Source organism: Rana temporaria, chromosome 1 (assembly GCF_905171775.1).
Source record: "Rana temporaria chromosome 1, aRanTem1.1, whole genome shotgun sequence".
NCBI lineage: Eukaryota > Metazoa > Chordata > Amphibia > Anura > Ranidae > Rana > Rana temporaria.
Genome location: NC_053489.1, coordinates 152,990,906 through 153,017,462, shown reverse-complemented (window position 1 = coordinate 153,017,462; position 26,557 = coordinate 152,990,906). Strand labels below are relative to the sequence as shown.

At 44.3% G+C, this 26,557-nt stretch overlaps 1 protein-coding gene across 8 annotated transcripts in view; it reads right to left on the bottom strand.

The window, feature by feature from the left end:
- CSNK1G3 (casein kinase 1 gamma 3) overlaps nucleotides 1-26,557 on the bottom strand; it is a 149,440-nt gene that overhangs the window by 63,112 nt on the left and 59,771 nt on the right. For 7 of the 8 annotated variants that reach the window (XM_040344410.1, XM_040344400.1, XM_040344425.1 and 4 more), the window contains exon 4: nucleotides 2,346-2,494. In XM_040344410.1, coding sequence (XP_040200344.1) covers nucleotides 2,346-2,494 — 149 coding nt within the window. Of the gene's footprint in view, nucleotides 1-2,345; nucleotides 2,495-3,327; nucleotides 3,448-26,557 lie in introns of all 8 variants that reach the window. The other variant, XM_040344458.1, reaches the window with a different exon arrangement.

Here is a 26,557-nt window from a genome sequence, read left to right as displayed (position 1 = left end):
ATATATGTTATGAAAAACAATTTAGTCTTCTGGGATACAAATGTATTCTTTAAAAGCTGAATTACAGGTGAACAGCTAAACACATTGCGGTTGATTTACTTAACCACTTCCGGACCGCTGCATGTACATTTACGTCGGCAGAATGGCACGTACAGGCACATTGGCGTACCTGTACGTCCCTGCCTAGACGTGGGTCGGGGGTCCCGTCGGGACCCCCCCCCCCCGGTACATGCGGCGGTTTCCGTGGCTGTCCGAGCGATCCGGGATGAGGGGGCGGCTGTTTGTTTTTGTCCGCCCCCTCCGGATCGCTCTCAGCCAATCCACGCGCTCCCCCTGCGTGTCACTTCCTCTGCCTGTGTAAATACAGGAAGAGGAAATTGATGTGATCTCTCCTCTTGGCGGTATTTTCAACCGCCGCTGAGGAGAGATCACATCACACAGTGAGTCTGCACAACACTACACTGACACACACTACACATAGGCACATTAACCCCTTGCGATCACCCCCCACCCCCAGTCACAGTGTCACTGAATGCAGTGATCATATATGTACTGATCACTGCATTTAGTGTCAGTGTGACAGGCAGTTAGTGTTAGGTTCAGGGTAGCCCCCGTACCCCCCCCCGTAATAGAGTTTTAACCCCTTGATCACCGCCCTAGTTAACCCTTTCACTCCCTATTGCCAGTGTCACTAAGCGATCATTTTTCTGATCGTTGCATTAGTGTCGCTGTTCCCGCTAGGTAGCTATTTTTTTTTTTATTGCGATTTTTTTTTTACTAAAGACATGTGGCTGAATACATTTTGGCCTAAATGTTTGACTAACATTTAGTTTATTTGATTTTTCTTATAACAAAAAGTAAAAAATATTGTTTTTTTTTTTTCAAAAATGTCGCTCTATTTTTGTATATAGCGCAAAAAATAAAAATCGCAGAGGCGATCAAATACCATCAAAAGAAAGCTCTATTTGTGGGAAGAAAAGGACGCAAATTTTGTTTGGGAGCCACGTGGCACGACCACGCAATTGTCTGTTAAAGCGACTCAGTGCCAAATTGTAAAAACCCCTTGGGTCATTTAGCTGCATATTGGTCCGGTCCTTAAGTGGTTAAACTGGAGAGTGCAGAATCTGATGCAGGTTTGCATAGAAACCAATCAGCTTCCAGGTTTTTTTAGCCAAAGTTTAATTGAACAAGCTGAAGTTAGAAGCCAATTTGCTACCCACCATGCACAGCTGCACCACATTTGCACTCTCCAGTTTTAGTCAAACAACACCACAGTGGATACACACACAAAAAAGTTACAAACAATGCATTTATGTTTCACTTGCCCTGGGATTGGTCAGAGACTTCACATTTTCTTCACCACAGTTTTGAATGGTTACCAAGCTTCCCCCAAAAAAGGCAACAAAGCAATCAATGCCCATCTCTGCCCCCCCCCCCCCCACCACACTACAATGATTAAATTCTCCTTTTTTCCTAGTGGTAGAGGGGGGGGAAGTGTAAGGCCTCCTTCACACTGAGGCGCTTCTAAACTGCCAGTAAAACACTGAGCGCTTTTCAGGCGCTTTTGAAAAACGTTCCATTTGATTCAATGGAGAGGGGCGTTTTTTCACCTCCCTGTCAGCGCACACGCCCCAGTGTGAAAGCATTCATTGACTTTAATGTAAATAGGTTTTTGGGAGCTTTTCAGTTGCTTTTTTTAGCGTGAAAGCATCCGAAAAGCGCCTCAGTGTGAAAGGGGTCTTATACTTTGCTTAGACCCCTTTCACACTGAGGCGCTTTTCAGGCGATCTAAAAAAAAAAAAAAAAAAAACACCTGAAAAGCTCTTGAAAACATATTTCCATTAAAATCAATGAATGCTTTCACACTGGGGCAGTGCATGGCGCCAAAAAAGTCCTGCAAGCAGCTTCTTTGCAGCGCTTTAGGCGCTTTGAATCCACCGCTCCTAAAGCGCCCCTTCCCATTGAGGCGTTTTTTTTAATGCCAAATCGCCTTAAAAACTACCCAGTGTGAAAGGGGTCTTGACTTTACCAGCGTTTTTTCGGGCGCTGGCAGTGTGAAAGGGCTCTGAAAGCCAATGGAATTGCAGACGAGGCTTCTTTCACTCTGGCAGATGCTCTCTATTTGTACGACAGGTCTCTCGAAGGCCCTCGGGGACGTGGTGGCCTACTTGCCTGAGCACATCAGTCCTGCATTGTATGTGATGACGTGGAGAGACCATCCACAGCCCAGAGCGTCCGGGAGAAGAAGCACTGGAGCAAGTAATATAGTCTCTTCCCATATGCCTAGTTACTAAAACATCCCAGCTCTTTAGATGGACACATGCGGAAAGTCCACGCCTACTTACCAGTTGTATGGCTATCATGAGCACAGTTTTTAAGGAAAATGTTCTGTCACACAAGTCGAATAAGTCTTCCAAACTTGGCCCCAGCAATTCTAGCACCATGGCATTGTATTTACCACATGGGCCAAAGTAATAAACCTGAGGTACGCCATCTAAAATAGAAACAAGAAAGAGAAAAAAGAAAAATTAAGAAAAAATCTAGTTCCATAAGCATCAACATTTACCAGGACAGTTACTAAATGTCCCAAAAATACAGCATATAAATACTGGACACACTCAGCACATTGCACAGAACGAGCGCCACTAAATCCGAGCTTATTGCAGGACAAAGATGCAGAAGATGGTGTAAGTAACACATATCCTGTGAGTTTCTGGACATGATTGCATTTGAAAGAAATCAAAGCATGACTATGCAGCATGGATATACAGTATATGGAAGCAACAGGAGGCCATTTAAAGGGCTAAGTGCACCCTATTCACCCTGGGGCCGCGGCGGCGCTAAAGTGCCACTTATTTTAGCTGTGCTTTAGTGCCTTTAAGCGATACTTTTCGGCCACTAGCGGGACGCTTTAAACCCCAAAGAGGGGTGAAAAACTCCATTGATGCGATTCCGAAGCGTTTCTCAGGCGCTTCAGAAGCTCTGCCCATTCATTGCAATGGGCAGGGGCGTTTTGGGAGCGTTTCAAAACCGCACCAAAAATGCTGCTTGCAGGCCTTTTTCTAACGTCCCGCAAGTACACCGCCAGGGTGTGAAAGCACCCATTGCAAAATATGGGAAGCAGGTTTCAGGTACTTTACAAGTGTTATTTCTAGCGCTAAAACACCTGAAAACTGCCTCAGTGTGAAAGGGGTCTAAAGCAGAAGAAAAGCCCAAGTCTAACACTTACTGAAAACGTTCCCTCTCTCTTCCTCATAACTATCCTACCCAACCTGTATTTAAAAAAAAAAAAAAGTAAGTGTACTTACCTATCACTTGATTACTTACCTGTCACGTGATCCTGCAGCCCCGGCTCAAGGAGCGCTTGGCAACAGCTGGGAATTCCCGGAGCCATGACATCACCCATAGACTTCCATGGCTCTCGTCATTGACACAGGGGAACCGGAGCTGCGGGATCACATGACCGGAGCGGATTAAAATAGACAAGTATACGCTTTTTTTTTTCTTTACAGGTTAGCAGAATAGGTATGAGGGGGGGGGACATTTTTAAGAATAGTTAGACTTGAGGCTTTTCTTCCACTTTAATGGTATGGTGCGCTGTTTTCAGGTCCTCTAGTTTGAAGACTCTATGGAGCTGATGTCATAAGTAAATGATTACTTTGATGTGCTGACCTACAATGCAATGGCTGAAAAGACAATTTCTTACTGATTACAGGTAGAGCTGCATGATTCATGCTTATTGAGAATCACAAATTTGTGCTTAGAATAAAGATTCTCGCAATGTAACATCTTTCACATTATACAAAATGCGCAAATACAGTGCGACATAAAATATTGCAACAACCGCCATTTTATTCTCTAGGGTCTCTGCGGAAAAAAAAAAAGCACACACAATATATATATATATATATATATATATACACCTTTGATCTAAAAAAAAGAAGAACTAAAAAGATACTTTGTTTATAGTCCTCTCTTGGTGTGGACAATGTTGTGATAAACTTGGCAGGCTGCCTGTGTTTTTGTTTTGTTTTTTGACAGCTGTCAGCTGTGAGCAGAGTCTGAAAAGCACCTCAGTGTGAAAGGAGTCTTAGTACAGACTGTGCAAGCCTTTAATAAAAAGAGATTTTAATACAGCTTACCTGTAAAATCTTTTTCTTGGAGTACATCACGGGACACAGAGCAGCATATTCATTACTATATGGGTTATATGGAGTACCTTCAGGTGATGGACACTGGCAATCTCAAAAACAGGAAGTGCCCCTCCCTATATAACCCCCTCCCATAGGAGGAGTACCTCAGTTTTGTAGCAAGCAGTATGCCTCCCAAAATGGTCCCCAAAAGAGGGGTGGGAGCTCTGTGTCCCGTGATGTACTCCAAGAAAAAGATTTTACAGGTAAGCTGTATTAAAAATCTCTTTTTCTTTATCGTACATCATGGGACACAGAGCAGCATTCATTACTATATGGGATGTCCCAAAGCAATGCTTACAATGAGGGGAGGGAGAACATCTTCCCAAGACAAAAGGATTTAATTTAGAGATATACTCAAATCATAATAAATCCAAAATAATTTAAAATTTTAAATTTAACTCAAAAGGGAGCCCCCGGAATCCGAGGGTCTCAAACTGCAGCCTGCAGCACTGCCTGCCCAAAGGCTGTATCAGTATTCCTTCTTACGTCCAACTGGTAGAATTTTGTAAACGTGTGGACCGAAGACCAGGTTGCCGCCTTGCAAACTTGAGCCATAGAGATCTGGTGGTGTGCTGCCCAGGAGGCGCCCATGGCCCTAGTAGAATGAGCCTTTAATGATAACGGAGGAGGCAACCCTTTCAAGCCGTAGGCCTGAGTGATTAACTGTTTAATCCACCTCGAGATGGTGGATTTTGCAGCTGCCTGCCCCTTCTTGGGCCCATCCGGTAAAATGAACAACACATCTGTTTTCCGGATCTTCTCTGTAGCTTTAAGATAGGCCTTCATGGCCCTGACAATATCCAAGGTATGCAGCAACCCTTCCTTTCTGGAAGTAGGTTTAGGAAAGAAGGATGGTAATACCAAATCCTGGCTTAGATGAAAACTGGATATAACCTTCGGTAGGAAGGAAGGATGAGGGCGGAGAACGACCCTGTCCTTATGCAAAATAAGATATGGTTCCTTACAGGATAAGGCTGCCAGTTCCGATACTCTTCTGGCGGAAACTATGGCGACCAAAAATACTAACTTCCTTGTCAGTAAAACCAAAGGAATTTCAGCCAACGGCTCAAAAGGTTGTTTCTGTAAACTTGACAGAACAAGATTTAAATCCCACGGACAAAGCAGGGATTTAACTGGAGGATTAATACGTAAGACCCCCTGCATGAAGGTCTTAACCAGCGAGTGGGTGGCCAGCGGCCGCTGAAACCACACTGACAAAGCTGAAATCTGTCCCTTGATAGTGCTTAATGCCAGTCCTTTATCCACTCCTAGCTGGAGAAAACTCAATACTCCATCGATGGTAAACTTACGAGAAAGCCATAGCTTGGACTCACACCAGCCTACATAGGCCTTCCAGACCCTGTAATAAATCACCCTAGAGACCGGTTTCCTGGCTCTGATTAGGGTAGAGATTACCTTCTGAGACAGACCTCTACCCCTGAGAATCAGGGATTCAGCTTCCAGGCCGTCAAATTTAGATGCCGTAAGGCAGGGTGGAGGATCGGACCTTGCGATAGCAGGTCTGGCCGTAGAGGAAGAGTCCAAGGGTCTCCCACTACCATCTTTAGGATTAGTGAATACCATGCCCTTCTGGGCCATGATGGAGCTACCAGGATGACTGGTATGTGCTCCACCCTGATCCTGCGCAGCAGGCGGGGTAGTAACTGGAGCGGGGGAAAAGCATAAAGAAGTTTGAACTGATGCCAAGGGCAAACCAGCGCATCGGTTCCGCAGGCCATCGGATCCCTTGAGCGGGATATGAACCCATCTAGCTTCTTGTTGAGTCTTGATGCCATGACGTCCACGTCCGGCACTCCCCATCTCTGGCAGAGTGTCTGAAAGACCTGTGGATGTAGAGGCCATTCCCCCGGCAACAGAGTCTGGCGACTTAAAAAGTCCGCCTGAAGGTTGTCCACTCCTGGAATGAATATTGCCGATATGCAGGGCACATGAGCTTCTGCCCATAGGAGAATCAAGCTCACCTCTCTCTGAGCGGCTTGACTCTTGGTTCCCCCTTGGTGATTTATGTATGCCACTGCCGTGGCATTGTCCGAGTGAATTCTCACCGGGAACCCCTGCAACTTGGACGTCCAAGCCCTGAGGGCTAGTCGAGCAGCTCTGAGCTCCAAGATGTTGATAAGCAACTGCTTCTCTGGCTTTGCCCAAGTGCCATGGCGAGTGCATCCATCCAAAATTGCTCCCCAGCCTGTCAGGCTGGCGTCTGTGGTTACTATCTTCCAAGCCACTGGGCTGAAAGACTTCCCCTTCAGTAAATTCTGAGGGTCTAACCACCAACACAGACTTTGTCGGACTCTTGATGAGAGCGGCAAAGGGATATCCAAGGCCTGTGGCCTCCTGCTCCATGCTGACAGGATGGCTGCCTGCAGGATGCGAGTGTGGCTCTGGGCGTAGGGTACCGCCTCGAATGTGGCCACCATCTTGCCTAGTAACCGCATACATAGGCGAACAGTTGGTTCCTTCTTGCTTAGAACCAGTAGGATTAATTCCTTGATGGCTTTGACTTTTATCAGAGGCAGAAACACCCTCTGTTGTTCTGTGTCTAATCTCATGCCGAGATATTCCAACTGCCTTGTGGGCTGGAATGCTGATTTTTCTCGATTTAGGACCCAGCCGAACCTCTCGAGGTACTGAACTGTGAGGGCCACTGCTCGTTCCAAGCCAGGAGACGAGTGATCTATGACTAGGAGGTCGTCCAGGTATGCTAGGATCGTGACCCCTTGGATCCTTAGATTGGCTAGGATTGGAGCTAGGACCTTCGTAAACACCCGGGGGGCCGTAGCCAACCCGAAGGGAAGCGCCATGAATTGGAAATGACGTAGAGCCACCGAGAAGCGTAGAAATCTTTGATGTGGCTGGTAAACTGGAACATGAAGGTAAGCATCCTTTATGTCTATGGATGCCATAAAATCGTCCTTCTGAAGTGCGGCAACTGCTGACCGCACGGATTCCATCCGAAATGAGCGGACCTTTAGGTATGCATTCACCATTTTTAAGTCCAAAATTGGCCTGACATCGCCGTTGGGCTTTGGGATGATGAATAGGTTGGAGTAGAAACCTAGCCCCTGTTCTTGGACTGGTACCTCTACTATTACCTCCTGAGAGAGTAGATGATTCAATGCCGCTATTAATGCGGCTCCCTTCTTCGGATCGTTTGGTACTCTTGACTCTTGAAAATGAGGAGGAGGAAACTTTAGGAAGTCTAGTTTGTAGCCTGTAGCCACGGAGGACCGTACCCATCTGTCGGGAATGCTGGCCTCCCAAACCTCTGCAAAGAGACGCACTTCCCCCCACCTTCGAGGGTGGGGGCGCCCCTTCATAAGGCCGGCTTGGGGGCTGGCTTTGCTGGCTTGCGAAACCACTGCTTCTTGCCTGCGACGGCCTGTCCCTGCGACTTGTTAAAATTTGATCTTGCAGGAGGCCGTCGATACTGTTTGGTATTGGAAGGCCCCTGCCCAGGGGAGTACTGTCGTTTAAACGCAGGCCCCCGAAACTTCTTCTTGGTGGGCAAAAGAGTACTTTTTCCGCTTGAAATGGTCTGGATGTATTTGTCCAGGTCTTCTCCGAAGAGTCGTCCTCCATGGAAGGGGAACCCTACCAGGAGCTTCTTGCATGGGGGCTCTGCCTCCCAGCTCTTTAACCATAAGAGTCTTCTCATATGGATAAGGGATAACGATAAACGTGACGCTTGCTGGATAGAATCCTTAATCGCATCTACCGTAAAGCGTATGGCCCTAGGGACGTCCGAAAATTCTTCTGCCTGCTGGGCAGGAATACGTTTAAGCATCTGCTTAGCTTGATCCGATAATGCTTGTGCAACCCCAATTGCAGCCACAGCTGGCTGCACTACTGCCCTTGCAGTAGTGAAGGAGGTTTTAAGTAGCGTTTCCAAGCGTTTATCAACCGGATCCTTGAACACCTGTATGTTTTCTACAGGGCATGTTAAAGATTTGTTAACACATGAGATGGCCGCGTCTACAGCCGGGGCTGCCCATCTCTTGGAAAATTTCTCTTCCATAGGATATAAGGCAGAGAATCTTTTTGGTGGTACAAAGATTCTATCTGGCTTGGCCCAATCTTGGAACATAACTTCCTCTAGTAGAGGATGGATCGGAAAAACCGCATTGGTTTGAGGCGCTCTTAGTGAGCCCAAAGCTGAGACCGTTGATACTTGGAGATCTGGTACTGGCAAGTTGAACGTCCTATGGACCAAGTCTGTTAAAACTTGAACCCACCAGCTCTCCCTTTGGGAGGCTGCGCCAGACTCCTCCGTACCCGGATCCTCGATCCCTGAACCTACTTGGTCCTTGTCCAAGAGGTCTTCCAAGTCCCCTGCGTAAGGGACCTCCTCATCTGAGGGTTCACACTCGGGCAACGGAGATCTATTCCGTTTTTTTGCCCCGCATAGCCTTGGCTATCATTTTTTCCATTCTTTTTTCCATCTCCTTTAGAGAGGTGGACAGTACCTCGTCCGTGACCACCCTAGGGTTGGACTGACCCGTGCCAGCTCCAGCCCCAGATCTCGATGGTCCCACCAAGGCTCCCTCTGGGGAAAGTAGCGGTATTACTTTGTCCGAGACCTCAGACCCTCTGGGGGAATCCCCACCTCTTGTACCCTCAGAACCAGATGCCATGGTACAATACCGAGGTACGCCCGCTACTTAACGGTGTTTGGGAAAATAGTCGTTGCCCAAAAACCTTTCTGGGGGAAAAAATGCCTTCCTTATTAATTTGGTTTGTTTTTTTTGTTTTTGTTTTTTTAAACCAAAGAAAGAAAAACCATTCTGTCCCCCTTTAGTAGTATTTGCCAAAAAAAACTGCTGAAAAAGAAACCCTATCTCTAGGGTAAAAGACAGTCTTTTTGAAGACTGTAATACTCTTCTTTGGCCACTGTGTGTCCTCGGCGCCCCACTCTGCCGCTCTGGTCCTTCCTCTCTCAGTTCCAACACTTCACTGAGCTGGGAACTTTTTGGAAGGGCCGCCCCTTCCTTTTACCTACAGGCCCGCCCTTCCCCTGTCAGAAAACGGCGCGAAATTGCGCCCATATCACGGGGACGCGCGCGCGGAGGGGGGGGGACCACACGAGGAGGTCAGAGGCTGATCCTGCTGTCCAGGCCAGGATCCACAGAGCGGCATTTTTCCTGCAGCAACCGCCTGGACCTCTCTGAGCAGGCTTGCAGGTAGGAGCATTCACTCCCTTTTACATAAGAAACCTCAGTAGATTCCCAGGGGCTTCTCTTAGAGAGAATTGTCACTATACACACAGGCCCTTTTTCAATGCTTTCTAGCACCAGTTGCAATACTACCAGGGAGGTCACGATTATGGGGAATATATATACATACAGAGTCATCCTATCCTAAGATATGTGACTCACCTTGCCAGATGCAGCGCATAAACCATAGGCATGTCCCACTGTGACCTTCCCCCAGAAAAAACCTGCTGCGAACCAAGTTCCGCAAGTTTCCCCTTCACTTACCTGCTCCATGCCGCAGGACTTTGCACAGCAAGAGGTCCAATCTTCCCCCATCTCCGTGGGGCGTCTAGACCTTCAGGCCCTGGGTTCTTATGAAGGATCCACTGTCCTGGGCCCATATAGCACCCTGGCAACAGAAACATTAGGCCCCCAAAGGTTTCTAAGTTCTGGGCCCAGAGTCCAGCTCTCTGTGACAGAAAGCATTATGGGCTATACCCCAATGGTTTGGGGTCCGGTTACTGACCACTTTAGCACTGAGGCCTTTGGACAGAACCGGTTAGCCCACCTTAATCCCAAGGATGTGGAGGCAAGCTAAACCATGACCAACACCTAAGACACTGGCGTAAAAACTGAGGTACTCCTCCTATGGGAGGGGGTTATATAGGGAGGGGCACTTCCTGTTTTTGAGATTGCCAGTGTCCATCACCTGAAGGTACTCCATATAACCCATATAGTAATGAATATGCTGCTCTGTGTCCCGTGATGTACGATAAAGAAATATGGATTCATAGAACAGAAGCAGAAATGCGATTGACAAAACCATATCAGTCTCATCATATTTATCTCATCTCCAACAGTGGAGCCATGACCCATCCACAGCCCAGCGTTCCAGTGAGCACTGGAGGGGTAGAGCAGAGTCCTCAACTTTTCTCCCTAGTGCAGCATATGGCATATATACTATAAAAAAAATTCCCCTTTCACACTTGTACAACTTATACCACGATTTTGACTGCAAAATCATATGAGAAGTCATTCTTCATGATTTTCAATGACTACCATTCATACTGGCAGGACTTTAAGTCGTGCCGACTTCAAAGTAGTTCCTGCATTACTTTTTTTATGAAATCGGATTCCGTATTAACAGATCCGACTTTGGCATGCGACTTGTACACGACTTGTGCATGAAGGGGAACTCCACGCCATTTTGTTTAAAAAAAAAAAAAACGGCATGTGTACGGCTTGAGCATACCGGGCCCTTCAATCTGGTATGGATTTTAAGGGGAACCCCCTACGCCAAAACCCACCCCCCCCCCCCCTCAAATCCATACCAGACCCTTATCCAAGCACCAGCCCGGCCTGTCAGGTGATCAAATACCACCAAAAGAAAGCTCTATTTGTGGGGGGAAAAATGATAAACATTTCATTTGTGTACAGTGTTGCATGACCGCCCAATTGTCATTCAAAGTGTGACAGCGCTGAAAGCTGAAAAATGGCTTGGGCAGGAAGGGGGTGAAAGTGCCCCGTATTGAAGTGGTTAAACAGCACTAAAGCGTCGCTAAAACGAGCTGCGCTTTAGCGTCAACACGGCTGCCGTGTGAGAGGGGTCTTAGAAATAAGTTGGTTTGAGGAAAAAAAAAATCCATTCTGCTTCTTTGAATTTTCTCATAAGTGATCGAAACAAATATTGATTTTACCTTGCCAATTACAAAATCAAATCAAATAAAAAAGTTCCTAAAAACAAACATTTTTGAACAAAACAAATTCTACTAGGAGTATAGGCCGCGCAACCAAAAAGATTCTGCACAGACATGCCGTACATTTTTACAGCTTTCCGAAAGATAGTTTTTACAACTAATCTCTTTGCAAAAGCAACACCTGTAAATTATTTGTTCAATACCTCCATTTGTCAGATTACTGTCAAAGACAAAATCTTTCTAAAATATAAGTTCCTTCTATACTTTCGCTCACAAAAAAGACGACAGTTAACTTACATATATTGAATATTTGCATAATAAAAAAAAGGTGTAAATGCCATTATTGTAAGGATACAGCAGTAGCGTAAAATCATGAAAATAAAGACCAGGTAAGAGCAAACTGTACAATGTCTAAGCCAAGCAGATGATGTTATACAGTTTATTTAAATAGAGATTTCAGTTCATTCACTACACACAAGCCAAGCACAGGCTTAGCTGCGTACTCATGGATACAGTTTAATATACTAGATTAACCAGGATTAAGCATATGGAGTATGACAAAAAAAAAAAGGATTTATCTGTGCCATATTCCCACTATACAGAGGCATAACCCTACAGAGCATGCCAGGTAGATCTGGACAAGATGAGCAATCAGTGGGTGTCAATCATTCCTTCATCATATACCAGTCACGCACAATCTTTACTTTTTTCCCTATTTCACATCAAGTCACCCTATTATTCCCATGTCAATTTGTCAAAACATCATCCGTAGGAGAAGAATTTTGATTAATACAAGTGTCAATACCTCCACTGCTAATTTTCAGCAGAAAATGTTAGCATTATTTAACACGTCTCAGACAGTGAATGGTGGCAAAGTCATCGCTTTGGGGTAATAGACAAATATTCATTCTGTAGGGCAACAAACACTCTTTATTTCAGATCTATTCATCAATCAGAACCATTGAAGAAGCAAAGGACTAACAATTTAAAGTATTTCTTCTTCACCGATGTGCGTTGATGAGGTTGCACTGATGGGTCTGTGTTGTCCTCGTGGATTCTGGTCAAGGGTTATAGAAGGACGTCAATAGACGCCCTCCCAGAACTGGACAACTGTGCTGTAGCAGTTTTTCGTGCTATAGCACAGATGGCAAGTGGGAGGCGAATGGCTGACAAAAGCCCAGGCACCATGGTGACCTTGCGCTTGGAATTTGTTGAGCTCTGTTCATAAGGATCAAGTTTGTTTTACTTCATGCATTCTATGTATAAAGGAAAAAACCTTCTTTGTGCAGCAGAGCAGCATCCTCTTACTTACTTGAGCCCCAACGCGATCCAGCAAAGTACACAAGAGCCTCGGCTCTCTGGGGGCTCTCCTGCCTTCATTGGTTGAATCAATCATAGCCAGTGAGCCAATGAGGCGAGGGAGGGGTGGGACCGAGCTGCGGTTCTGTGTGTGAATGGACACGCAGAGCAGCAGCTCAGGAGCGCGTCTGATCTGATTAGGTGCCCCCATTGCAAGCTGCTTGCGCTAGGGTCACTTGGCCAGAAGGATGGACCAGGAGTGCCAGCGGGGGACCCAAGAAGAGGAGGATCCGGGCTGCTCTGTGCAAAACCACTGCACAGAGCAAGTATGTGTTTGTTATTTAACAACTAAAAAAAACATTGCCTTTAAAACCACTTTAAGGCTTGGTTCACACCGAGACCCCAAGATGCATTACATGTAAAATCCCATGTTAGTCTTAATTAACACTGCTGAAGTTGCTTCTACTTCAGAACAGGTTCCTGTACTACTTCAAGGTGACTTCTATCCAACTTTTTCCCATAGACTTTAATGGAAGTTGTCTCCAAGTCAGATCCTCGTCTAGATCCTCTATACATCTTTAGAGGCACTGGCTGTTACTTATCTGCATAGGCACAGGTGAACTAACCCTTTATTGAAATATCTAACCCAGTAAATGGACTGGCCTAACCATCAAGAGAATTTGAGCCTAAGTTGGGATAATTGCCTAAACAGACGTAATGTTGGGGGTTCAAATATGTATTTTACGTTATTATATACGTTTAGCGCAGGGGTTGACAAATTTGCTTGGAATCTAGGAGCCAGCTAAAAAAGTTAGGAGCCAGAAAACGCACCCCGTCCCGACGAGCTTGCGCGCAGAAGCAAACACATACGTGAGCAGCGCCCGCATATGTAAACGGTGTTCAAACCACACATGTGAGGTATCGCCGCGATTGGTAGAGCGAGAGCAATAATTCTAGCCCTAGACCTCCTCTGTAACTCAAAACATGCAACCTGTAGATTTTTTTAAACGTCGCCTATGAAGATTTTAAAGGGTAAAAGTTTGCAATTTTTAAGCGTGACATGTTGGGTATGAATTTACTCGGCCTAACATTATCTTTCATTATATTAAAAAAAACGGGAATAACTTTACTGTCGTCTTATTTTTTTATTTAAAAAAAGTGTAATTTTTCCCAAAAAAAGTGCGCTTATAAGACCGCTGCGCAAATACAGCGTGACAGAAAGTATTGCCACGATCGCCATTTTATTCTCTAGGGTGTTAGGATAAAAAATATATATTGTTTGGGGGTTCTAATTAGAGGGAAGAAGATGGCAGTGAAAAATGACATTAGAATTGCTGTTTAACTTGTAATGCTTAACTTGTAATACCAACGGCCACCACCGGATGGCGCCAGCTCACATCTGGTGGTAATAACTTGTAATACCAACGGCTCACCACCAGATGGCGCCGGCTCACAAAAAAAAAAAACACCTTCCAAGCCAAGTCGCCAGGACACTATTTCTAGTCGCCATGGCGACCTGGCGCCCGGGATTTGTCGAGCCCTGGTTTAGAGATCAATGGAGGGCAAAATACACTTTTATATCTTATCTTTTGATTTACCCACACCAAAACTATATAAGGCAAAATATAAAAGCCATACAAACAACTAAGTGACTTATTACAATACAACAGAGATAAATTATGCTCATCGCAAAGTTAACACCTACATTCAATGACTTTTCTTCGCTTATGACTTTCCATATCGGCAGAAAAGAAATATGCTTCTTATTCTCCAAGCAAGCCCCTGACACACTGGCTGAGTTTTACTAAAACTGGTGCGCTCAGAATCTGGTGCAGCTGTGCATGGCAACCAATCAGCTTGTAACTTTAAGCGGAGTTTCGCTTTTTGGACCCCCCAGTGTCACATTTGGCACCTTTCAAGGGGGAGGAGGGAGTAGACACCTGTGTAATACTGGTATTTTCTCCTACTTTCAGGCATAGATCACAGAGGTGATCGTTGTGACCTATGCCACGTCCGGCGCCTACTCTGCTCTCCCCCACTGTCTTCTGGGAGACACAGAAGCCAGCAGGGACCAGTGGGATCGCGCGTGCGCAGTAGGGAACCAGGAAGTGAAGCCCGCAAGGCTTTACTTCCCAATTCCCTTACCAAAGATGGCGGCACCCGAGATCGAGCGGCTTCGGGTGCCGACATCACGGGCGCCCAGGACAGGTAAGTGTCCATATATTAAAAGTCAGAAGCTGCAGTATTTGTAGCTGCTGACTTAATATTTTTTTTTTTTTCTGCGGAACTCCGCTTTCAGCTTGTTCAAATAAGCTTTGTCAATAAAACCTGGAAGCTGATTGGTTTCTATGCAGAGCTGCACCAGATTTTGCACTCTCCAGTTTTAGTAAATAACCCCCACAGTCTTTACAACTTGTTGATTCTTCCTTTAGTTGTCCGGCCTTGCCCACTGTACACCCAAAAGAGAAGCAGCTCCATGGCACAAAGCACAGACAACAGAGTACAGCTGGTTTCAACAGCTGTCAATAAATCTGCTTAGATTGTTTAATCCTTACAATATTTCCAAGGGTAAAACATGATATTTATTTCCCCAGAAAACCTACTGGATGTACACATAGCCTCATTTCACAACAGATTTTTTTTCCCCCTGTAAATAAATACTAAAATTATCACTTTAAAAATCAACAATCTGCCCATCCTACATAATTTCACACTAAAAACTGGATGTGGTATGCCAAATACAATGTTTACTTGAGATTTATCGTTCTTTAAATGCCACTGCATCAGATAAATGGAACAAACATGTTTAACATTTTGCTGGTGTCCAGAGCAGCAGTCTATATAAGGAGTGATAGCACAGGACATTGCCAGCAGGTATCATGGACACAGCAGCCAATCAGGGATGGAGGAGCTCAACAGCTACCAATTAGCAGCTTTACGGTACAGAGATACTGTATGAAGATACCATTATCTCAGCTTAGATGTGATGAGTTCCTGTAACAGTAGAAGTATTAAACTAATATTTTGGTTATTTGACACAGGCTTCCAGCTGATGAATACTATATAAAAGACAATACAGTCAGCCTCCAGAAGCCTTATGCCCCGTACACACGATCCGAATATCATACGAAAAATGTCATCCGATGAATAATCTCAAGATAATCCGATCGTTTGTACAGAGCTATCGAGAGCAGATCATGACAGTTCATTCTATATTTTATCGGACATGCACGAAAATTGTTCTCGTACAGTAGCAGATCGTACGATTTTCATTTAGTCAGTACAGTTGCCGTCCGAAAATACAATACAAATACATTACAACACATGACATCACTTCTGATTTTTTTTTTTTTAGGACGTACTAGAATTTTTCGTGACTTTAAAGCGGGGGTTCACCCTTAGAGGGCACTTTTCCCCCTTAGATTCCTGCTCGTTTTTACTAGGGGAATCGGCTATTTATTTTAAAATATGTGCAGTACTTACCCGTTTACGAGATGCATCCTCTCCGTCGCTTCCGGGTATGGGCTTCGGGAATGGGCGTTCCTTCTTGATTGACAGGCTTCCGACGGTCGCATCCATCGCGTCACGATTTTCCGAAAGAAGCCGAACGTCGGTGCGCAGGCGCAGTATAGAGCCGCACCGACGTTCGGCTTCTTTCGGCTACGAGTGACGCGATGGATGCGACCGTCGGAAGCCTCTCGGAAGGCTGTCAATCAAGAAGGAACGCCCGCTCCCGAAGACCCATACCCGGAAGCGACGGAAGAAGATGCAGCTCGAAAACGGGTAAGTACTGCTCATATTTTAATACAAATAGCCGATTCCCCTAGACCGAACGAGCAGGAAGCTAAGGGGAGAAATTTTTTTTTTTTTTACAAATGGGTGAACTCCCGCTTTAAATCACCAATTTCTACTTGCGACTATTAAGCCAAAAATGTTGTAGGATATTCGGATCGTGTGTACAGGGCATTAGGCTTCATGTACACGGGATGTTGTTTAACCTCTCCTGAACGATTTAACGTGAAAGCTAGAAATTGGCATCTAAAAACATCTGTTTAGCTGCGTTTATTTTATTTTTTTTACAAATGCTTCTAGAAGCAATGTTTTTTATATATATATATATATATATATATATATATATATATATATATATATATATATATATATATATATATATATATATATATATATATATATATATATATATTTTATATATATATATATATTTTATATATATATATTTTTTTTTATGTTAAAAATAAAAAACGACTATACGAAATGCTGCTAAACGCGTTTACAAGCGGTTACAGGCATGTGCCATTTCAAATGCCTCCGATTTTTGCCATTCCAAAAGAGGCTTCTAAACTCAACTGCCTAGAAACAACTATAAAAACGATCCTGTGTACGTGTACTGATAAAATAACAAAGGCGATTTCAGGGGTAGCTGCTAAAAAAAAAAAACTGCTCCTAAAATGTCCATTTACCAGCAGCAGTGTACACGGAGGCCTTAAAGTGGATGTAAACCCTCCCAAAAAATTTTTTAATTAAGGCTTGAACTTTGTACAGTATAGGACAGTGATGGCAAACCTTGGCACCCCAGATGTTTTGGAACTACATTTCCCATGATGCGCCACTACACTGCAGAGTGCATGAGCATCATGGGAAATGTAGTTCCAAAACATCAGGGGTGCCAAGGTTCGCCATCACTGGTATAGGATATCATGTTATCTGTTCCCAGTCTTGCCACAAATAGTTAATCCAGCTCTGAGCAGTCCTCTAATCTTTTTTCAGCAAGATAAAAACGGACACAGAGAAATAGGAGTCAGTTCTTCCCCCTTGGTGTGAGTGATCGGTAATTTACAGATCTCATGCAGGAGCCTGAGAGAGACACATTCTGTGTACTTCAGATCCCCTCCTTTTCTTCTCAAGCTCTCCCAGGGTTGGAAGCTCCATACCGCAGCATGATTGGGTATGCTGAAGTAATTTGGTTACTTTTATGGGTATTGATTGGATGTTAGTGATCATAGCAGGAGTTCAGTGTAAGAAATATACAGGAGAACATGCATGTTGACGGGGGGAGTGTAGGAGGTGGATGGGAGTCTACTGACATCACACCACCTACCGAGCTCCAGACAACAGACCCACCCACAGAATATGTGGGTTCTCATAACAGACAGAGGGTAGACATTTGACAGGTAAGGATACACATGCAGAAGTCATGTATATTCTTATAGATAACCACTATGGCAGTAGTTTCGAAAACGTAAACGCGGCATGTAAACCTGGCGCAACGAAAGTTTTTAAATGCCAGTTACTAGCTGTTAAGTTCCATCGTTCAGGAGAGGTTTTACAATGTCCCATGTACATGAAGCCTAAAATATCTGGCAGTATAAGGCCTCATGCACATAGAGAAAAAAAAAGGCCGCTTATACAGGCGTTCTGCGGATTTTTTTCAATGCCTGAGCTTACACGAGTATTTAAAAAGAGGAAGGGTTTACAGGCTGGACAAAAAAAAAATTACCTAAGACATATTCGGAGAGGAGCTTTCGTGCAGCGTAAACGCACTCTAAATGTGCAAAAACGTACATGTATGCCCATAAATATATTCCAATTGCCAGAATAAAGTAATAGTCCAGTCTTTAGTTAGAGGCAAAGTCTAAAGTCTTGCAGCCCTCCTCAGAACAATGGGTGTTTGTATAGCTACAAAGAAAATGAAAAGGAGGGCGCACAGACCTAGTGCATTACCGCCTAGGATCTGAAGAAAGGGGTGCACCCCAGAAACGCGTCAGCCTTTCAGGGTATCGTCCGATCCTCTTGTCATCAAGTCCTGCCTGTAGATGCCAAGTGATCCAGCTTTACTGCCAGAGAAGTCTGTACCCAACTAAGCTTTCTTGTGAGTAGGACTATTGCTTTTATTTCACTTTTAATAAAGCTTTTACATTTGGTAATGGACTAAGTCGGTGCGCGATCCTTTTCTTTTTCAGAATAAAGTTATCCCATAAGTGCATAAACCTCCCCTTCTTGCATGGTCTCCAAAACATGTCCAAATAAGACAGATTCTTTGGAGTCAGGCTGCACATGCTCAGTTTATGGTGTATTGCTAGAGGTTTACTTGGCAGAGTGCATGTGATCCGCACAGGGCCAACCAGCAGTGTCCAGACAGAGGGTCAGGGGTCCTGCATCCTTAAAGGACAGCCATTACAGTATGGAAACTCCCCCTACAAGCTTTAACCAGGCACGGATAGAAATCACAAGACTTAAATACTGCTGATGAGAAAAGGTATTTAGCGATTTATGTTTACTAAAATAATTGCATTTCCATGTTCTGTGTACAGTGGGAGACCAGATATAGTGAATACAGGGTCCTGGGTTTAGTAACAATAGGTTTCTAGGTCTGGTGCCCTTTCTGGGTGTGGCAACCACCAGTCCAGTGATGCAGATGTGCAAGTCCCTCTTCTTCTGAGGGCTGAACTGGACGGCTAACACAAAGTCTCCTTATCATACAGCCAACGACATGGGCAACTAAAGAAATACTTTGTATTGTGTGAACAAAAGAGGAGCTTCAAGAGACTGCAGCTTTCGGCAAGTAAAGGCACAAGGTTGGGGAGGAAGTTACTGTTCTGGCCAGAGATGGACTTTAATATTTAATTTTGTCATAACTTTGACTAAAGGCTCCTAAAATAGATCTAAACCTGAATATTTAAAGAGGAACTAAACCCTCTAACTTTAACAGTTTGCCAAAATAGTTACATTCAAGGCAAGTTTGTTCTCTCACTTGAGCTGTCAAGCCATCAAATGGCTGGGGTCACAACTGATCACATGTGCAGCACCATGGCAACGGCCGTTCAAACAGAGGTTAAGATGACAGCTTACTTGGCTGGAAAGGAGTGTTTAGTTCCACTTTATTTGTTGTGTACTTCCCCTTACCTCATAGCTGGATCACTGCATTTAAAAAATAAAATCAATCAACACAATAAACCTTTATGAGTTAGAACTGACCTTTACATTCTAAAAGCCAATTCTTGTTGTGTGGGCCAGCCTTATATCCCGCAAGTATACATGTCCTCTGTGTGACATGCCTGGTTAGGCTGCATTTACCTGCAAGCAGCCAATATTAGAGACAGAGTGCAATAGCACAGCGCACAACATGGCTATATGTGCCAACACAATGCGTGTCAACTTTGAAGCTTGCAGTACTTCTCAGGGGTGCTTTCTCCCAGGGTGGCAACCCTACTCCTGCTTAGGGTCAGCCTGGAACAGGAAAAGGAGGAGATGAGTCCATTACTGGCAGGTTTAAATGGAATTGTGTAACAATAAAGCAGAGGAACCCTAAAGGAGTAAAAGGATTATAGCATGGTAGGCAACATTTTTCATTAAAATTTTAGAGCTTCTATATACTTTGGAATAAAAGCATTTTTAGAACGATACACCAAATACCATTTCAGCCTTAGCGACTTCCTCACACAACCAATGCAAATATTCCCCAGCACACTCCGCAGCTAGGTCAGCACAACACCACCTATTTTCATGGTTTCTAAAACAGAGGAGGACAACTTTCTAGAAGACTTCGGTATATTAGAAGGTTTCTTTACAAAAGGCAAATAGACTGTACTTGTAATTATTTTCCCCAGAGCTTAGTAAACGTAATATAGCTCTTTTGATTTCCATCATTTAATAATGTTCTTTACAAAGTGAAGCTTCACCACATTTACTAAGGAAAATGGTGCAACTGAAAAGTACACACACACAGTCTACATGCCTGTAGTACATGCACCCCTTGCTGTAAGCCCTTCCCCTGGATAGTGTGTGTTCACCCATTTGTCTCCTAAAATTATTTCATAGATCTCACTAAACTGTGGAAATACTACTGTATATATTCGAGTATAAGCAGAGTTTTTCAGCACTTTTTTTGTGCTAAAAATGCCCCCCTCGGCTTATACTCAAGTCTGTGTACCTGCGTATCTGCTTACATGCAGTCAGAGTGCGGGCGTCCAGTGGAAAAAAAACGCGCTTCCTCCTAGTCCTGTTCTGCGATAGGCGGAACACAGTTTCCCAGCAGAGACTGTGTTCCGCCTATCACAGACGTCCTCTTGTCCATGGAACGAGGAAGAGAGGACGTCCGTGATAGGTGGAACACCGAACACAGTGTCTGCTGGAAAACTCAGTGTTCCGCCTATCACGGAACAGGACGAGGTCCAGGCCGACCCTGAACTCAGCATCCACCCGGCTTGGGACCAGAGACCCGGAAACCAGGATTGGAGGGAGGTGGTTCTCCCAAGGGTACCTTGCGAGACAGCCGAACACATTTTCTTTTAACAGTCCAGGTTATAGTTGATCTCTTTATGTCTAGCAGCTCCGCCTCCCCCGAATTCCAGACCCTGCTGCGAGTTTAGACACTGGTGCAGCTCTTCATATTTTCTCCAATACCTCTGGAGTTCACGGCTTTCTGGACGTCTAACTGCATGTAACAGGCTATGCAGATTGGCAAAGTGAAGCTGCAATGGGCACAGTAAGGTGAGGCATGCAATGGGAACAGTAAGGTGTGCAGTGGGCAAAGTGAGGCTGCAAGTGGGCATTGTTGACCCTCTTTTCCACTTAGGCCTTGTACACACGGGCAAGAATCTCGTCAGGAAAAAACATTGTTTTCCCCGACGAGATTCTTGGCAAGAATCTCTTGCCGCCCGAGTGTACACACAGACCTTTCAAAATAAATCGCGGTTCTCTTGAAAGGCAAGAATGCAGTGAGGTCATCGCGTACGACGAGCATTCGCTCGTCACACTCAATGCCGTCGCCGCACGTGTCAAAGTCATTTCAAGCATACGCGGGTTTCCACGGCGACAGGTAAGTATACACACTCTCGGGTTTCTTGTCGGGAAACATGCCGACAAGAATCTCAACAAGAAAATAGAGAGCAGGTTCTACAAGGCTTCACAGTAGCTACTGCATTCTCACCCTAGGCTTATACTCGCGTCAATACATTTTCCCAGTTTTTTGTGGTAAAAGTAGGTGGGTCGGCTTATACTTGAGTATATACGGTAAGTCTCTAGTGTTGTGCTGGAAAAGTGGCCAACATGAGTCATCTTTGATCCAATCAGTTTCCAGTATGGTAGACAGCAATGACATACAAAAAGTAGCGCTAAATATGAAGATGGTACTCTAGTACCAAATACAATCAAATGACTGATGTGTGAACAGAAGATGAACAAAGAAAGTCCATGTGTGAAATGTGAAAACTTGATTGCTGTCAAAACTGAGAGATAAAGTCCCAAATTAACAATGATTCACTCTTGAACGTGATACACACAGGTGATGAACCTGCCACCAATACAGCAGAGGCTTACCGAATATATTGAAGCCAAATGAGCATACGCCCAGAGGGCATCTGTTTGGTAGACAGCAATGGTAACATTTAAATGCGCCTAAAAAGACATACCTGAACAGAGCCCAAAGAAGAAACCATCTAGTTGGCAATTTCCTTATACACCCAGAGAAGTCTGCACAACACTTTGTATTTACTATGTTCTCTTATTAGAGCATTAACAGTGCTGAGTAAATGCCAACGTTTAAATAGTACAGTTAACTACCTAAAAAGCTACCCTCACCTACAAGACAGGTTTTTCAATCCGCCATACCTCCCTTTCCAAACTTTAAAAGTAGTAAATCAGCTAACTCTTGAGATCAGATTGCACAAGGCCAGGAACTGTGCATTAAGTATAGTAAAACGCAATAGAGTTACAGAATTTCTGGCAGAAACGTACAGCTAGGAACTGCCTCAAGGCTGTGTGCTATTTTGGGTTTGAGCTATAATCGCCAGTTCACATTCATCAGAAAGCCAAAAGGTAGACATAATACAAGGAATACTTGGCTTATTGGCACAATCAAAATTTAAAGTGGTTGTAAACCCCAGATATGAAATATGAACAAAGCATATCCCTCTATAGTGTGTACTTGTCTCAATTAAAAGCATTAAGTGTCACTTTTGTCTGCTGATTCGTTCCCCTAGGAGCAGGAATCACTTCTGACAAGTTTTCCTGACACCAAGAGAAAAATGGTGACAGGGGAGGGATCTCCAGCTGATTGACAGCCTCAGCTCTGTCTCTATGTGCGGTGTGAATGGAGGGAGCGGTGGTGATCCCTTCCCTCCAATCAGCTCTCAAAGCTCTCCTCACTGAGCTCTGCAGAGTTCAATTTCAGCTCTTCACCCCTTTTTTTCTGAACTCTGGCTCAAGCTTTAAACCATAGCACTTTAAACAGATGTGGAGAAAAGAGAGCCGCAGATAGACAGGTACAACTTATGTAGGAGGATTTGTTTCACCTCTGTGTATCACCAGACATCACCAGTCAGTAGTCTGGGTATATGTAAGGGTTTACAATGGCTTCAAGAGGACTACAGGGAGCCAAGCCAACCTACCCAGTACATGAAGGCATAGTCTTCACCCTACTTTTTTTTTGTCAGTAACATAGTGATCCTGACCACCACTCATTTGATGATGAAACTCCCACTGCAAGCACATTTACAGCCATTTTACAAATAAAAAAAATAAAAAATAGTACCAAGACATTGCACGCATCACTTGCAAGTATGCTTCTACCTTCTCTGTTTGTGCTCATGGGTGTAAGCAGATAACTTAAAAATGTAGATTATGGTAAAGAGGGTAAATTTAATGAAAAGCTGAAATTTAGTTTTTTTTTCTTTGCACTCTAATGCCTAGTACACATGGGCCAAATAAAAACCTTGTCGCCATTTGGCAAATGTGTATGTCAGCCAGACCTACGGGCATGCTGGAAAACTGGCAACTGACCAGCTCCCGATCAGCGATCTCAACCAACAGCAGAGAGCACCGATCTGAGATTTCTGACGGGAGGGGGTGGGCGCAATGTACATAGATCACACAGAGGGGGGAAATAAATAAAAAAATTCTCAACAAAAATGGAGTTGCTCTTTAAAAATACACCAAGTTTCTTTACAGGTATGAGCCCCTATCAAAGGATGGCAGCATTTGTCTTGAGAGATTGGCTGGTGAAAACAGACCCAGCCTGCAGACATGCAGTATATCACATTAGAAGGGCTGAGCTTCAAGAAATGCATCTGTTCAGATAGAAGTAACATTACAAACACGGAACATTTTAGAATAAGATGGTTTGGTGGAAATGTGGCAGAAGGCCAAATAGCTGGAATGCTTCATCTATGCCATAAGGTTTTGAGACACCACATGCAAGTCATTTAAGAAACTTAAACATACAGAAAAAAAAGCATCTCTTGTACTTGAGAATGTCTGAAATACTCAAAACCATGGCAAAAACATACATTGCGTTGTAATTGCAGCATTCTACTTAATGCTTTACAAACTAGAAAAGCCATATATTAGTCCAGATGTTGACTACCTGATGCTTAGTGAATAACTTAGTCTAGCAAAAAAAAGTTATAGAACAGCCAGCGAGCCACACGGCTACAGCCAGAGAGCCACACGGCTGCAGCCAGAGAGCCACACGGCTGCAGCCAGAGAGCCACACGGCTGCAGCCAGAGAGCCACACGGCTGCAGCCAGAGAGCCACACGGCTGCAGCCAGAGAGCCACACGGCTGCAGCCAGAGAGCCACACGGCTCCAGCCAGAGAGCCACACGGCTCCAGCCAGAGAGCCACACGGCTCCAGCCAGAGAGCCACACGGCTCCAGCCAGAGAGCCACACGGCTACAGCCAGAGAGCCACACGGCTACAGCCAGAGAGCCACACGACTACAGCCAGAGAGCCACACGACTACAGCCAGAGAGCCACACGACTACAGCCAGAGAGCCACACGACTACAGCCAGAGAGCCACACGACTACAGCCAGAGAACTACATGACTTAATATACACAGAGGCTGGTGGCAATACCATGGTTTTTCTCCCATTTCATGTTGTCCATGCGAGTCACACGTTCTCAAAACTACGATAGTACACCAAGGAAATAGAGCATTTGCTCGAAAAAGCCATTAAATGTATTGCCCAGGATACCTGAAACACAACAGCACTCCCTAAATGTATGAACTTTGAAATCTATATTCTTTGTTATTCTATTATAAGAGGACAGACCCAGAAGAGAACAAGATTATCTTTCCTCCCAAATGTCAAAGATGAATATTTTAACGCTTTTCATATATTTATATGTTCCTACTTTAGAACATTTATGCATGAAATTCCACACTTTCATTTCCATCAGAAAACAATATAGTAATGGCTTGCAAATGTACATACTGTAAACAAGAGTTCAGTGCTAAGAGATAGAATATGCTTACTGCACAAACCCAGTATTGATCTACAGATGAATAATAAGACACTGTAGCCTGGATTATACCTGAGCTTTAAAAAGGCAACAAAAATAAACCATACTGAGGGATTCGCACACGAGAGCCTGGTGCCCAACACCACCAACACTTGTTTAAAAGGCCAAGAGCAAAATACGTTTTGGATGGAGTGGGGAGGAGTAGAGATGGAAAGGCCCGGGGAGAAAAAAAAAAAAAAAAGAAAAAGAAAAATTGGAAGGAATTTTTTTTTCTTTCAAAGCTCATTTGTTTTTCCAGAAGAAAAGAAATTTGGAATATGTTCTTTTACAATGATAAAAACATCTATAAAGTGGTATTCAAACTATATAAAACATAAAGACCTTAATAAAAGCTTTCTCTGACTTTAAAGTCTTAAATTATTGCAAGTTCTCTCAGCTGAAGTCCAGCAAATCCTGGAATACAGTTCAAGCAACACTGCAACTTGACAATGCAGTTCTCAAACAAGAGAAATGTGCATTTCTGCCTTGAGGGGACAGTACAGGGGTGAGGATTAATTGGCAGGCAAGAGGGTCCATTTGTCTGACAAATTAGCAATCATTGAATGGTTCAAAAATATAAACTATTAATGTTCTCTGCCATCACAGCATAATGGTTTACCTATAGTCTGCTTATTAAATTGGTTTCAATTTCCCTCCTCTAAGTAAAATGGTGAGACCAAATCTGCAATTTGTGAATAATGTGAGGAGAAATATAATTTTCCAAATGATAAAAGGATGACAAAACATCCTCTGTATGCCAGAGATGCCCTAAAGACACACCCTAAAGTGGAACCTCCACTCATCGGTACCCCCCCCCCCCTCCGGTGTCACATTTGGCACCTTTCAGAGGGAGGGGGGTGCAGATATATGTCCAAGACAGGTATTTGCACTCACTTCTGGAAGTCCACTTTGCGGGGACCTGCGGATAGTACGTCACTGCCCCCCCCCCCCCCCCCGTTGTGTTCTGGGAAACACACGGCTCCCGTAGCTCTGTGACCGCGGCACCCGATCGCTGCCAGAGTCCCGTGATAGGTCACAGGAGCTGAAGAACGGGGAGAGGTGTGTGTAAACACACCTTCCCAGTTCTTCACAGTGGCATCGTCATTGATCGTCTGTTCCCAGATATAGGGAAAGGTGATCAATGACGTCACACGTCCAGCCCCGCCCCTCTACAGTTAGAAACACATATGAGGTCACACAACCCCTTTAGCGCCCCCTAGTGGCTAACTCCCAAACTGCAATTGTGATTTTCACAATAAACAATGCATTTTTAAAGCACTTTTTGCTGTGAAAATTACAATGGTCCCAAAAATGTGTCAAAATTGTCCGATGTGTCCGCCATGTTGCAGTCACGAAAAAAATCGCTGATCGCCGCCATTAGTAGTAAAAAAAAAAAAGTATTAATAAAAATGCAATAAAACCATCCCCTTTAGTTTAAGGGCCACCTCTCAAAAATGGGTGGAACTCTGCTTTAAGCTGGCAAAGCACATGAATTTCTTGCATTCAGTCTTTGAACTGAACAAAAGAAATCTAACATATTCCTCTATCCAGACTAACAGCATGAACAGACAAATGTCTCCCTGCAGGCTACTGTATGACAGCCGGTGTCATGGCTGTCAAAATACCCCAAACAATACTTGCATCTGAATGAAGGTGCCCTTCAGGGGAGAATTGTTCACCTATCTACTTTGACCGAGGGGGGTGACTTTCGTTGAGTAGGTGTCACCCGTGGTGCAAATTTTGACGTGTGTATGGCCTGCATTAATCGGTATAATGGATCCTGTTTTACATCCCACATAAAGAAAAATAACTAATTTTATTTATCAAGCGACCACAATGAGGAGCTGTTTGATTTGC